Here is a 15,850-nt window from a genome sequence, read left to right as displayed (position 1 = left end):
CAGAGTAATAAATAAATGAATACATTCTGATAATCAGTAAATGAATTCTGATACCTGCCCCATCCATGTTTGCTCAGTGCTCATAATGAAACTCTTATTGCCATAAGCCAAGTTAAATCCAAGCACAGAGTATAGAGCTGTTTTGTATTGAAGGTGAATATTATTCAAGACATAAATATCTGGCTAAATATATTTGGAAAACCCTTGAACTATTTTTCCCTCCTAAATTCACACTGTACATGAACACTTTGAAACCTGAGAAGGTCCACACTGAAGAAATCTGTTCAACCTTATGCAACCCAGAGTTTTCTAAATGTGTTTGTCTATAGAAGCCTCTTATTTGCTAGGAACACAGTTAGCAAGACAATAATAGATTGTGAGAAATGAAGGGGGAACTGGCGAGCAGGTCTGTTTTTTAAAAACTAAAGGGAGAAATTGTTATTTTTTTCCCTAGAGATTTTATTTTTGAAATATTTTTCTCTTCATTTAAGGAAGTGTGGATGGCATCTGTGAATCCAAGTTGCAAATCTGTGTTGAACCAACCTCCCAAAGGCTGAGACTAGGCAAAACACTGGTTTTACAATGCGTGGCTATTGGGAGCCCGATTCCTCACTACCAGTGGTTCAGAAATGAATTGCCTTTAATCCACGAGACCAAAAAGCTTTATGTGGTAGGAAATTAATCTTCTGGGTATTCTTGTGTCAATATGTAAAATAAATGGTATAATTGAAGTTTATGGTGAGCATTCAAACTTTGGGGTGTTTTTATGTTTTTAGTATTTTTATTTCTAGTCCCTTGTTACTTTGTATTTCTTCAACCATATAATTGCTAAGGGGAGTTCTGGTGGCATAGTGCCTAAGGCATTTGACTGCTAACCAGAATGCTGGCGGTTCAAAGCCACTAACCACTCCACGGAAGAAAGATTGGTCAATCTACTTTGTAGAAATACTGCCTCAGAAACCCAAGGAGGGGTCGCTATGAGTTGGATTCAACTCTACAGCAGTGAGTTTGGGTTTTTGGGGGGGTTTTTTGGTATAATTGTTAACGTGCTAGAACTCAAGACTAGCCCCCTTCGAAGGGTTTATACCTAAAATGTGGAGGAGTGGTTTACCAAACTCACCACCTTTAGAATCTATCATTAGCTTGCTGATATTAACCTAAAGAGTAAGGATAGTCTAAGAATGTCTAAAGCATTCTGAAATGTTTTGTTTTGCACAAAATAACTTTTGCTCCATGTCAATTTAAATCATAATTGAAGAGGAAACATGTCCATGTTCTGATGTTGACGTAGGTGCCGTGTGTGGGTCTGGAACATCAGGGAACCTATTGGTGCCGTGTGTCCAGTGACCGAGACGCCCAAGCCAGCAGGAGGGTAGAAGTGATCATAGGTAAGAAGCATTACTCAGTGTTCTGACAAGTGGAATAGACTATAGACTGTATCAAGGGAAACATTGAAGTAACCAGACTCCTACTTTTGATCCCATACTATTCAGGTGTACTTTGCTACGTTAAGTATCAGGAGTTACATTGTTACATAGAAACTTGAAACACTGCATGCTAATTAATCTAGATTCACATACAGTGAGCAAGAACCAGAAGAAAAGCTATTTTATTTAGATTATTTTAGTTATTCTTCAATTTTATAACTTATTTTTAAATATATGGCAAAATAGCTGCTCTTTAAATCTTTAGCTATTAAAAAAAAACTTGACTGAGTGGAAAAAGATTTTGAATAAAACATTTTTCAAAATCATAAACCCTGTATATAAAGGAAAGATTGATTATTAATCGCCAGTCCCCATTATGAACTACATAATGTAGGTGTGTGTTCTGATGAAGTGTAATAAACTTCTGGTAATGTCGACACTAGTAGGAGATGTTTCCATATGTTGGTTTGTCAACATATTTCTATGATATTGTCTCTTTGTTTGCTTAATGGCTGCCCTCCCTGAGACCATGAATTACAATATATTCAAATTTGTTTTCTCTGAAACAAGGAAGAACAGATGAGGCAGTGGAATGCTCGGAAGGTAGTGTAATCCTTCGGTTTCAAAAAAAACACCCGCATGCTGCTTCCCTTGGGGTTGGTGGCGTGTTCTAGCTTACTGACTGCAGTGATGGAAAAAATACTGCTATGAGAAATGATTTTGATTTATTCTTTTAAGTTTTTTCAGTTGCTGACATGCTTTTAAAATAACCATTTTTAATTGATTTTCTGTTGCCCATTGGAATAAAGTTCCTGTGTAGCATCTGACAATACGGGCCGTTTGTAATTAGTCCTCATATTCGTTTTTATCTTTCCGAAATTTGCATTAAAAATAGACGGCTATCTGTCATGTATATTCAGATGTTTTTCTCTATCCTTTAGCCCCAATAAGGACCTCTGGTGGCACAATGGTTTAAGCATTTGGCTGCTAAATAAAAGGTCAGCAGTTAGAAACCACCAGCTGCTCTGCAGGAGAAAGATGAGGCGATCTGCTTCCATAAAGATTGACAGCCTTAGAAACCCTATGGAGCAGTTCTTTCTGCTCTGTCCTGCAGGGTCGCTAGGGGTCGAAATCAACTCCAGGGCAGTGGATTGGGTTGGTTAGCCGTGATATGATGCCTCTCAAATGCAAAAGTAGTTTCTGTAAAAGAGCAGGAGTTTTATTGTTTAACATCTATTTTTATTAAATATTCTCTTTTAGTATGAAATTGATAAGATCCGTTATTTGTACTGAAACTGCAAGGCTCTGGATAAGGCTACCATGTTACCTTTAGCTTATATGTAAAGAGAAGTGAAATTCCACTTCAAGATAAAATTTCCGATTTGTTTGAATCAATCAAAGCATTGTATGTAAATTTAATGAGTAAATTCTAAAACTTAAATTACCTTTCCTTAGTGTGATGTCACATTGTTTTGCAAAATTAGATTTGTGCATAGCAAAGTACTTTTTTCAATCTCTGCCTCTTTACACTATTATAGAACCTTAGACCCTCCTTGGGTGGAGAAAGAAAATAATGTTCAGTCTTGGGTTTCCTGGCTTACCTGCCCTTCCTGTCCCTCTGGGATCCCTTTGGAATGCTAAAATAACTGTTTGGATCTTAATACATTGTTGGTAACAGGAAATCTGTAGCAGTCAGGGATGGGGCGGGGTTTCCAGTCCTGTGATCTCAGCCATGCATAAATGAATCCTAACCAAATACCTCTTCTTCACTTACTGCTTTTTGCCTAATTGCATGATTTTTAAAACTCTAACATTGAAGACTTCTAAGAATAAATATAAACCCTCACCGCTGTTTGGCTTCAGTGGGAGGCAGAGTCAATAGTGAACCTGGGGTGCTTCTGTACCTACAGGGTTCTCTGTGTTACTTCTGCAGTCATTTTCAAATAAACGCATTCAAAACAGTTAAAGATGAAAAGCAGACTGTGAAGTTTCTAGTCTTCATAGAAAAATTAGGTCCAACTTTCTAAACAAAAGTCAACAAATTAGGAGACAGTTTGTAGTTGATGATGTACGACATACCATCATAACGTTCTGTGGTGATTGTCCTGCAACACACTTCACTGGTGGTTTCTCTTTCTGCCTGAGGAATGTAGTCATGTTCCCTCTTTCTTTTTATGTAAAGATACTTGGTCAAGGGGGAAGTTGTTGACTGGGTGAAGCCTAGGGGCACTTTTTTAGAGTGCTGGAAGTGTTCTGTGTGGTCACTAATGGTGAGCACCTGTATGCACATTCTGAACAAACCATTTAGGAGGTCCCAGAAGGGGCCATCCCAGGCTAGAATGCAGACTGTGGCAGAAGAATCTAAAAGTACTGCAAATGTGTGAAGTGACCTCTGGAAATGAGTGGAGTCTGCAAAACTAAAGGCAAAAGATATTGTACATAAACCCTGTACACTGGTTGACACCATTCTTCACTTGATTTCATACTTCACTTAATAATGAAGTTCCCGTATAACATCTCAGAAATAGTGTATTTCCAATTTGCTTTAAACATTAACTCTTACCTTCATAAAAATTTGTAAAGACAGAAAATGAAAATGGCTATCCTGGCACAGATATTGGTGGCGTAGTGCCTAAGGCATTTGACTACTAACCAGAAGTCTGGTGGTTCAAACTCATCAGCCACTCCTCAGAAGGAAGGTTGGGCAATCTACTTCCGTAGTGACACTGCCTCAGAAACCCAAGGAGGGGTCGCTATGAGTCGGTCCAACGCAACGGCAGTGAGTTGGCCACGATAAGATGCTTCTCAAATGCAAATGTAGTGTCTAAAAAGTTTTGGGAGAGGAGTTTATATTGTTTAATGTGTTTTTCAAATATTAAATGTTCTATTTTAATAGGAAATTGATAAACTCCATTGTTTTTTGAAGCTACAAGTCTGTAGATTAATCTACCTGTGCCTGGGGCATACAGGTTACCAATTCTGGAACCACTGGAGCTCCTAAAAACACATTTACCCAGTCTAACCATGACAGGCAGGAGAAAGATGTGGCAGTCTGCTTCCGTAAAGACTGTAATCTTGGAATTCACTCAACGCCAGGATGTGGGTTTGTGTTTTGATTTGGAACTATAACAGAAAAAAATCACAAATTCCTTATGAGAGACATTCTACCAAATCCCTGACCAGTACTGTTTAGAACTGTCAAGATCATAAAAAGCAAGAAAAGCCTGAGAAACTTACAACCAAGAAGAGCCTAAGGCAACGTGGCAGCTAAATGTGGTATGGGACCCTGGATGGGAACCTGGGACAAAAAACAACAGTAGGGGAAAACTGAGGCATTCAAAGTAAAAGCATGAACTTTATTTACTAATCATATATCCATATTGGTTCATTAATTGTGACGAAGGTACCATACTAACATGAGATGTTAATAATAGGGGAAACTAAGTGTGAGGTATATGAGAATTCTCTGTACTGTCTTCACAATAATTCTTCAAATCTCAAACTGTTCTAAAATTAAGAGTTTATTTAAAATAAAGATCATTTGAGATAGTTAACTAGTTTCAAGGAGCCATGGTGATACAGTGATTAAGTGTTTGGCTGCTAACTGAAAGGTTGGTGGCTTCAGCCCACCAGTGAAGAAAGACATGGCAGTTTGCTTCTGAAAAGATTACAGCCTTGGAAACCCTCTGGGGAAGTTCTCCTCTGTCCTGTGGGGTCATGATGAATTGAAATGGACTTGATGGCACACAGCACAACTACTACTTTGGAGAAGTTTATAGTTGAAGCTACAGACAAACCTCATTAACTGTATTTTATCCTGTAACTGGCCAGAGTCGATGAAACTTTGAACACATGATGTTTATTCAGCCTTTTGTCATTTAAAGAAAATAATAATAGCTTCTTGTTGTTGTTGTTATGTGCCGTCGAGTCGGCCCCGACTCATAGCGACCCCTCCTTGGGTTTCCGAGGCAGTATCACTACGGAAGTAGGATTGCCCAACCTTCCTTCCGAGGAGTGGCTGGTGGGTTTGAACCGCCAGCCATCTGGTTAGCAGGCAAGTGTCTTAGCCACTATGCTACCAGAGCTCCCAATAATAGCTTAGAAGTCTTAAATGATACCTCAACACAGCCTTTCCTGTTCAGAGTTTGCATGGCTTCTCACTTACGGCATTTGAAAAATTCTAAACTTATAATGTCTTATAACATGATTTAATAGCAAAACCTAATTATTTGATTAGTCTTATTTGTGCTAATTGGCAGTAGAGTGTTTATAATTAATCTATTTTCTCTTATTTCCTTTTAGATGAATTAACTAATCTTGGGCATCCTGGTGAGTAATACAAACATAAAATTAGTTTGAGATGTTTAAGTTATTGAATACAATAAAAATATTATAGATACTATTTTGCTACAAGAATAGTAGTAGCTTTTTTACTGGCATCATAATTTAATGGTGAAATTAACAGATTATAATTTCACACAAGTTGTAAAGATTAAAAATATTGTCAATTATAAAACTGTAAGGGTAGAAAGGGATATTGAGGCAGAATAGAACATCCTAACGTATTTTTTATCATCGTGTGTGACTCCTTATATCAGAAAACAGTCAGTGTCAGTGGGGGAGATCTCACATTGGAGAGACAGGGCAGCAGTCCCTGATGGAGCGTCAGGGGTAGCATTCCGACCTCTGAAGCCTTGTTGCAGTCCCTCAGTCATAGCACACTCCTGAACTCGTTGGGCAGAATGTGTTTATCTGAAGTGAAGTGTGTTAGTGGGGACAGTTGGCGCCACACAGACAGATCATTGAGCACTAAGAGGCTGCCCTGTTAGAGTTGGAGTGAGTGTCCAGAATGCTCTCAGCCCATTTTAAATCAGAAATTCTGAACAAGTTAAAGGGAAGCTCTTTAATTAAGGTAAAAGGCATATCAACTGCAAGGATGCTTATCTGCCTAAAGAGGATACATCATTTTTTTAGGGGTGTTCTGAAGGACAATGTAGAACCTGAGACAGCATCTGAAAACAGAACCTTGCGCAGCTGATGAGGAAGGTAATCATGTACTCAGAAAGGGATCCGAATTGGAGACCCTGGATAGAGTGGGAGAAAAATGTGGAACAGAACTCAAAACCACAGAAGAACACCAGGCTTACTGATCTGATAGAGACTGATAAACCACCAACACTGTGCTCCCTAGTAACCCTTCAGGCCTGGAATTGAACTCCCTATGGCTTAACTTTCAGCCAAATAATAGGCCTGTAAGGTGAACAGTCCTACCGAGCAGGTACACTTCTTAGAAAATCAACCATGAGAGATGAGAAGGGCAGCATTTGCACAGGGAGATAGCTCAGAGGTCGGGAATGCGTAGGAAAGAAGGACACAGGGAAAAGGTAACCACAGGGAGAAAGTGGGAGAGTGACCTGTTACATACGGGGATTGCAGTCAATGTCACGAAACAAAATGTATATGAACTATTGAGTGGAAAACAAATTTGCTCTGTAAATCACAATGAAAAGTTTAAAAAAAAAGAAGGTAACTGTGTCATGTCCTCCATGTTGAGATCCCTATTGTGGCTTCATGTCATTTCTTATTATTTTAGCAGCATAGTTAGTTTACTTGGTTCATACTTGTATTTTTGTTAATAAAATGAATTACTGTGAATGATGATTGCTCTATACTATAAAGCAGACAAACCAGAAAGCCACTATCACCAGTGTACCTTCTCCTGGCAGCCTAGAGCTCAGGCGAAGAAGCCTCAGTGAGGCTTGCCCTGAACCCCAGAAACATGTCTAGTTACCCTCTTCATCTCGTTAGAATCTCCTTGCCTGAGACGTGTCTGTTCTTGTCTTCAGTGAATATTGTGAAGCACTATTTCAGAAAATCTTTTGCAAACAATTACCATTATTATTGTTGTGTGTTGTAGAGTCAGATTCAACACACAGCAACCCTGTTGCACAGAGTGGAACTGCCTCCTAGGGTTTCCTGGACTGTGATTCTTCCTGGAGCGGGCTGCCAGGTCTTTTCTCCTATAGAACCACTGGTGGGTTCATAGAACCACTGGTGGGTTCATAGAACCACTGGTGGGTTCAAACTGCTGACCTTTTGGTGAGAAGCCACCAGGGTGCCTTCTCAAACTAAACTGGATGCTGTCGAGTCAGTTCCAACTCACAGTGGCCCCACCTTGGGTTTCTGAGGCAGTATCTGTATGGAAGTAGATTGCCCAGTCTTCCTTCTGAGGAGTGGCTGGTGGGTTTGAACTGCCAGCCTTCTGGTTAGCAATCAAATGCCTTAGGCACTACACCCCCAGGGTTCCCTACAACCACCATTAAGCTGCTAAAATTTTCATGGCTCTCTCTTTGATTATCTGCTTACTCCCCAAAGATACTGCCCAGTTTGAGTTTTAATCACGAATGACGTGTAAGGAAAACTTTGAATAGGTTTCAGTAGCGGTTCTGTTACTAAACATGCAAGCAGTGTCTCGTATGGACCACAGTAGACATAGATGTTTCTCCGCACCTCTGCCCGGGTGGTGCTCCTGGTATTTCATTTCATGTGTAGTAGGGGATTAAGCTTATGGGTTCAGAAATAGAGTAGCTATGAATAGGGACTGACTTGACAGCAGTGGGTTTGGATCTTCAGTTTTAAGTTGGAATCAAGATTTGCAGCTTACTACCTTTAGGCTCGAGACTTCACCTCTCTCTTTGTAAAATGCGGGCAGTAGTAGCACATACCTCATAGCGTAGAGTGAGGATGAGTTCAATCGTTTATATGTAAAGCACGCACAGTGGTGCCGGGCAAGCATTCGGTAAATGCTGACTACTCTGCTGCTGCTAATGCTGATTGCCTCCACTGACATCCCCATTTCCAGATTGTAATTTCACCTGGCATGGGAAGGACTGCTACCCCCAGCTGTGTCGGTCGGTTACCAGAGGAATTCCCCTGCCTTGATCCCAGCTCTCCCATCCATGGATATATATGTCCTGAAAATCTCAAAATTGTTGGCAAATGTGCTATTAGAAACCATCTTCTGCATTTCAAAGTTATCGTTTATTATTTTCCATATACAGTTAACCTTGAAGTTATTTATATCGTGGATAATAACATCTTTTTTATACTTTGTCATTTTATAGACAATAAAGAGGAAACCACTGACCAGCCTTTGGGTGAGTAGAACCTTCAAGTGCATGGTCCATAGCTCCATCTTCTCATGAGAGCTCTGGGAGTCTCTGAGGGACTGTTCTTCCCCAGTTGTAGTCAGCTTGATTCCAGCTCAGGGTGACCCCTGGGGGTCAGAGTGGGACTGTGCCCCCAGGGTTTCAGTGGCTGGTTTTTCAGAGATCGGTCTCCAGGCCTTCCTCCCCAGGTACCTGTGGGTGGGTTTGAATTTCCATCCTTTCGGTCAGCAGCCGTGTGCATTAACCATTGTTACCACCCAAGAACTCCAACGAATACTTCCATAGTGCTTAGAAACAAGTACCCAGGTGCTTATGAATATTGATTTATTTTAGAGAAGTGAATAACACTATTAGAATAATTAGACGTGGAATTAGTGATATTCCAGTGTAACTAATACACTGCCTTAAACTTAGAGAGGATGGCTAGGATCATACAGTTAAATTATCTTCCTGAAATGGTTTCGCTAGCGTACTGCTTAATCAGATGGCATTGTTTTTTCCAATAAATGGTTTGTCTTCAAGAAGTTGTGGGTGGCTTTTACATAAGTGTTTTTCTACAGAAACTGTCTTCCATTTATTTTATCACCTGAAAACCATCATAAATTGTTTACAAAGTTGCCAAGTTTTGAAGTCCTCTTTGCTTCCTCACTCTTACCCCAGATTCAGATTTTACTGTTTCTTTCTCTGTGTCTGCCTCTTCCTTTCTCTTTCTTCAACTCATTTCCTGGAATGGGTCTTTGTCATCTCATTTCACCCACTGCTGTCTGCTTCTCTATTCTGCAACCCCCCCCGTTTGCCTGTCATCTAGGAACTGGGTTACAAGTAGATTGGGCAAGGTCAGGTTTACTTTCTGTCACCATCATTAAATTCAAGAAGATTTTCTAAGGTTTCTTAGGAACTGGCTATTAAGAAGTATCATTAGGGGAAACTTTTTAAGGAGTTATGGGTGATTACTGATCCATACATTTTAAGTCATATAGTTTTCAAATTGTTAAGCCCATGCAATCTGCAACTATACCAAGTTTTCTTTTCCAAACAGATAACAAAACAAAGGAAAAAGAATTGAGATAAGCTGAAACATCTCATGCATGATGCTTTGTTTGACGGCTAGGTTATTTTAGGGTTGTTGTTCTTGGTTTTCCCAAAGACACATGGTGATTCTTTTTTTCCATTGCATACTTCTAATTGTTTTCTGCTGATAAAATTTAATCTAGGATGTATATTAGAATTAAATTATCATCGTGCTCCATGGAGGCAGGGAGAACACTGTGACTTTACTACCTGAAAGAGCTCTGCTGGTGCAGTGGTTAAGGTGGTTGGCTGCTAACCAGAACAACAGTTCAAACCCACCAGCCGTTCCACAGGAGAGGGGTGGGCGGTGGCTTCCATAAAGATTACGTACAGCCTTGGAAACTCTCCAGAGCAGTTTACTGTGTCCCACAGGGTGTCTGAGTCAGAATCGACTCAATGCCAGTAGGTTAGTGTGGGTTTGGGGATCTCTTGCTCTAAAATGTTCGTTTTATAGTAACTAACCATGGAATAACTAGCATGTTTGAACATTTTAGAGCAAGAGGATGTTCGTTGTTCATTTGAGCTGTAATGTTGTGAACTAGAAGCACTGAGTTCTTATGCCCCTCACTTAGAAATAGATTGAACTGAGTCTGTCACTGTATCAAGTCTGGTCTGGTCTCTGATGGAGTTGACGGACTCATGAAAAATGCACTGTTTTTGCTTTCTATAGATTAGCCCGCTGCTGACCTTAAAGAGTGGGTACTATGGTGTGCATACATTATCTAGTTTATTAGAGAAGAAACTTTACAAAAGAGAAATAAAATACAAGTGATGTTACATTTGTGAGATTGTCATGTTTATTTTGGAGGACTGCTTTAAGAGTGGACACATACTGCCTCCTGTTGAAATTCATCCCGAACATTCTGCTTTGTTCATTGAGAATAGTCAAAGGCAGTTGAGCAAAGCTTTATGTTTGAATTTCCTTATACACTGAATGTTGTTGTTGGGAGCCTCGAGTCGATTCCGGCTCGCAGAGAACGCAGTGTGACGGTCGAACTGCCCATAGGGGTTCTAGGCTGTAATCTCGACGGGAGCAGATCGACAGGTCTCTCTCCCACGTAGCTTCTCGGTGGATTTTTGAGCAGCATCCTTTCAGTTACAGCCGAGGACCTAACCATTGTGCCTTCATGATGACTGAACCTGATTGAAGACTTCCTGAATTTCTCAGAGCGAGCAAGGTGAACAAGAACCACACTTTGTTATTGTCACATGCCGCTGAGTCGATTCCGAGTCAGTGTGACCCCGTGTGACAGAACAGAACTGCCCCTTAGGGCTCTCTAGGCTGTGCTCTTTTCAGGGGCAGGTCACCAGGTCTCTGCCACAGAGCCTCTGGGTGGTTTCAAACCGCCAGCTGGATTAGCAGTTGAGCCAAGGCTCCCAGTATATTAAATGTCTTGATAGTTGACTTTTTTATTTTAGCTAAAGGAAGAGATTCTCATTTGTCTAAGGAGCTCTGGTGGCGTGTCGTTTCATTTTTATCTAAGATGTGTATAATCATAAGAATAGTCAGTTCATAATAACTAACCATAGAATAACTAGCGTGTCAAAAGTATTGAGGCTTTTCACAGACTGAGGGTTCTGTACCATTTTGAGTCACAAGCTTTGAGTTGGTGCTGATGGTTTTTTACCATTAAACATAAGTATCCTGTGGACAGACAACTTGAAAAATTCAAAGATGTTTGGTAAAATTTCATCATCTTGGTAAGGCAGAACATTTCACATTAGGTAGCATGCTGCAGCCATTGAGCCAACAGTGAGGTGGCCTGTGCCTGTCTCGGACCAGTAGCATTCAGTGATTCCTACATGAACCACTTCACAGCACTGCCACAGTCAGTCACGTCCACGTCCTGGCCTGTGCAGGAAGAGGTGGCCTACAGTGCCGTCCAGGGTGGCTCTCCAGCCACATGGCTGGTACTACCAGGTACTCCTGTGACACCTCCACTGCTCCCTGCTGTGTTCATCACCAGTCTATACCATGTTGCTCTGCACGGCCTACTGCCCATCTGCAAGAAAAACATGATCATAACAGTCATGAGAAAGGCTCAAGTCTGGCCTTTGATCCCAGGATGGCAAGGTACAGTTTTGAAGACCTCTTAAGCATTAAGCTATGTCCAGCTTTCCATGTCTCTTTTTGGCCAGGATACACATCTGATTAAGCTAGCTCGTACTTTTCAAGGCCATTGGTATGGAGGTGTGGCTCTTTTTGCCCTTTTTAAATAAATTCTGTTTGTGTCAACACATTTTCCCTGAGCGGTTTCAGTGCACTGAGGTCAGAAAGTGAACTGCTCAGAACCCATAGAGTCTTCACATAGCCCTGAGGTGGGCTGCATCTCACCCACACCTGGGGTTCGTTCTTTTTTAAGTGCTACTGGGCCGCAGGAGCTCCGGTGGTGTAGTGCCTAAGGCATTTGACTGCTAACCAGCAGGCTGGCAGTTCAGACCCACCAGCCACTCCTCGGAACTACAGTACTTGTTAAGTTGCAGCATTTCAGTCCTCTTTGGCCTTTCCCCTTCCCTGCTCTGATGTGAATTCTCCCTGGTTTTGGTATTTCTTTGTGTTCAGCCTTTTCAGTTTTCAGCAAAATAGAACCTAATGTGATGGGGATCCAGTTTCAAACATCCTTTGTTTAAGTTTGCTCTAAAAGTCTAGGTGAATATTCTGATCTTTACTTTTGTTGTAATTCAGTAAAAACATTACTTTAATATTAGCCACCATTTTGCTGCATATCCTTTGCCTGGTTTTCAAACAGCATCAGTAAGTTTTAATTTCAGTTGTTTGGGTTCCTCAGTATATTGGTCTGCTATATTAAGTTGTTGTTGTTATGTGCCGTCGAGTCGGCCCCGACTCATAGCGACCCCTCCTTGGGTTTCCGAGGCAGTATCACTACGGAAGTAGGATTGCCCAACCTTCCTTCCGAGGAGTGGCTGGTGGGTTTGAACCGCCAGCCGTCTGGTTAGCAGGCAAGTGTCTTAGCCACTATGCTACCAGAGCTCGTACTAGTTCTAAAATGAAATTAATCAGGAAATACCATCTTTAACACATACTTTATGATACTTCTTCCATAGGTTTTTGTTTTAACTTTATACCCTTTTCCCCCTCCCACAGCGAAGGACAAGGTTGCTCTCCTGATAGGAAATATGAACTACTGGGAGCACCCCAAGCTCAAAGCCCCTTTGGTGGACGTGTATGAGTTGACCAACTTGTTACGACAGCTAGATTTCAAAGTCGTCTCGTTGTTGGATCTCACAGAATCTGAGATGCGCAATGCTGTGGATGAGTTCTTACTCCTTCTAGACAAAGGAGTATATGGTAAGAGACTTCTGAGCTTTGCTTTCTTCAGGTACTCCCTAAAACTGACTCTGCTTTATTAACTGTCTCACCACTACATAGTCTAAGTCTCCTTTTTAAAAATTGTTATAATTATCCACTGTTCTGTTAATTAAAGAGCCTTGGTGGTGCAGCAGTTGAAGTGCTCAGCTGATAACCGAAAGGTCAGCAGTTCAAACACGCCAGCTGCTCTGCAGAGGAGAGATGTGGCAATCTGCTTCTGTCAGGATTGGAACCTTGGAAACCTTGTGGGGCACTTCTACTCTGTCCTGTAGGGTCCCTGAGTCAGAACAGATCCCACAGCAATGGGTTTTTGGTTTGTTTAACTGTGTAAGAGTTGAAAATCAGCTAAAGAAAAGGCATAAACACATTGTATTGAATTGAGTTGAAGAAAACATAGATTTGGTCACCATTCATAATTCCGTATGAATAATTAGCATAAGGTTTTTACCTCTGTGGGTCTTGCTTTGTCAAAGCAGTATCATTGTTATTGGTATTCTTACCTGTTCGTTTTGGGGTTGTGTGTGTGTGTTTACAGTGTTGTTTTTTACTGACTATAAGAGCGGCAGTAGACTGTACGCAGTAAAGCTTGACTAAGTAGCAAAATGTACATTCATTCATACATGGAAAAATACTGTAGTGTGGGCGTGTGCATGCAGATGGGGGGCAGGGGACTATCATGTGTGTCATGTGCATTCTGCATGTTTATCTTTTTTCTTCTGAAATTTACATGGTATTTTCTGATATTTCGTGGAAACTAAAATTTAACAAAGAAATGTAGGTGGTGAGTGAGGTATATGAAAACATTTTGTGAAGTAAAGTTCTGTGCAGCATAGTTAAAGATGTACCGCCATAAAAGTTGTAGCAATAAATATTGATGGTTTTTCCCATTCTTTTCATTCAAAGACGTTAAGAGCACAACACGTGTGGTAAAGACTTTGAAGAGACAAGCGCGTACTGTCAGGAGTAAGTTACTTGGTCGGTTCCTGGTTTCCGTGGGCATTACCTCAGCTGTGAGAAGGCCCGCTGGGGAGCTTTGGGACCTTTGTCCCAGTGCCTATGCATCCATGGTGTTGTGCGGTGACACTTGACAACCAGGAGAGTGACACTTCCAGGCCTGTTGTTAGGCAGGCAAGGAGTAAACAAAGTATCAGTTTGGCTTTTCTGTCTTTTAAATTATTTGACTTTAATCATTCCTAAATTTTAGCCTTTTTATTTGTAGTCAGAGATACTGGCATAGCTTGGCAGAACTGCTAATGGTTCTCAAATTGGAATTTTTAATGGGAAAAAAAATTTTTCTGGTTTTAACACTCTGTTATACTCAGGCTGGGAAAAATGTTTTAAATCTTTTATTTCAGTGAGTGACTTGTGTAAATAATAAGGATTACAGTTGTAACCTAAATGAAATTCACAATGTGTGATCGCCTCAGGTCTAGGGTTGCAACTTGTGCTGGTGTGATAACATTGTTTTGCTTATGAGTGTCCTGGAGCGGTGACTGTGGGTAAATCCATGCACTTTTCTTAGGAAAATAGGAAAGAATGTTCTTACAGGTTTGCTGCCTTGGTAAACAGTCTATATTTTCATTGTAGACTCACGTGGATTATTTGATTGTTTTTATATTATATAATTTATCTCAATTTTTAAGGTGCCTATATTAACCCTGGGAGCTCTGGTAGCATAGTGCCTAAGGCACATGACTGCTAACCAGAAGGCTGGCGGTTCAAACCCACCAGCCACTCCTCGGAAGGAAGATGGGGCAATCTACTTCCGTAGTGATACTGCCTAGGAAACCCAAGGAGGGGTCACTATGAGTCGCTACGACTCCACAGCACATAACGACAACAACAACATATTAACAAGATAGCTTAAATATTTTATAAAGAAAAGTTCTCTAAGACTTCGCTGGACGTAATGAGGTGGAAGGAAAAAGTAGTGACCAATTTAGGTTTCTGTTTTAATGAAGTGTTTTTAAAAGCACAAGACTCATATGAAGAATTCTGTGCATGATCATTTAATTGCATTTCTTAGTGACAGTATCACTCTGGCTTTAAGTGCACTGTTTAGAACAAAGCCTTAGTTGCCCCTACAGAGTTAGAGAACCCGGAGTATGAAAAGTTGTGCCGAGAAACGAATGCTGCTTAGGCCAAGCTCTCCCCTGGCATGAAACATCATTTTATAGTACAGCTGCCGCGGGGCAGCTCAGGAAAGCTGGGAACTCTTAAAATCCTGCTTATTTGTGTCTTAACAGCGTGGCCACATTATATTTTGAAGTATTGTGAATACCCAAACAGCAGACACATCTGCATGAACTGGAAGTGTGATGAAGGCTTGAGGTTTGGGGCAGACTATAAAGAAGCATGTTTCATTATTGTTTGGACTATGTAGCTCAGAGTAATTTTAGGAGGAAGGCACAAAGTCATAGGAATTTCAGCGTGAACAGGGAATCAGAGGAATTCCGTTTACATCCTTTTATGTTTTATTGCCCATGATTTTATAAAACAAGTAAAAGTTACAACAGAACAACAAATAAGTGTTTTGCTTTTAAACATAAAAAACAAGAAAATCAGAACAGAAATAACTCACTTACGGGTCATGTCCTTGAAGCTAGACAAGGTCGAGGATTTCCTGTTGCTGTGCGTGGACAGCTAGGAGAGAGGATAGCTATTTGTCCTGCTGCCTCTCCCCTGCTCACCAAATGCCTTTTTGTATTCATTGCTGGCTGCAGCTTGGCTGATCTTTCATGGAGAAGAATATCAAAGGAGTCTGGTCAGGATATGGCAGAAACCTTCCTTGCTCCAGAAGCAAGCGTCCAGTGCCCCCACAGTGGTTAAGCAGTGGGCCTTAGAGTAAGCTA

At 40.9% G+C, this 15,850-nt stretch overlaps 1 protein-coding gene across 1 annotated transcript in view; it reads left to right on the top strand.

Moving 5' to 3' along the window:
• Positions 1–15,850, top strand: part of MALT1 (MALT1 paracaspase) — a 64,805-nt gene that overhangs the window by 32,990 nt on the left and 15,965 nt on the right. The window contains exons 5-10 of the mRNA XM_042780245.1: positions 492–670; positions 1,292–1,388; positions 1,998–2,030; positions 5,730–5,756; positions 8,552–8,584; positions 12,774–12,977. Of these exons, the coding sequence (XP_042636179.1) occupies positions 492–670; positions 1,292–1,388; positions 1,998–2,030; positions 5,730–5,756; positions 8,552–8,584; positions 12,774–12,977 (573 nt within the window). The remainder of the gene's footprint in view (positions 1–491; positions 671–1,291; positions 1,389–1,997; positions 2,031–5,729; positions 5,757–8,551; positions 8,585–12,773; positions 12,978–15,850) is intronic.

Source organism: Orycteropus afer, unplaced genomic scaffold (genome assembly GCF_000298275.1).
Source record: "Orycteropus afer afer isolate SDZICR_OR568_19922 unplaced genomic scaffold, OryAfe1.0 scaffold00029, whole genome shotgun sequence".
NCBI classification, from domain to species: domain Eukaryota; kingdom Metazoa; phylum Chordata; class Mammalia; order Tubulidentata; family Orycteropodidae; genus Orycteropus; species Orycteropus afer.
This window is presented reverse-complemented; position numbering and strand designations above follow the sequence as displayed.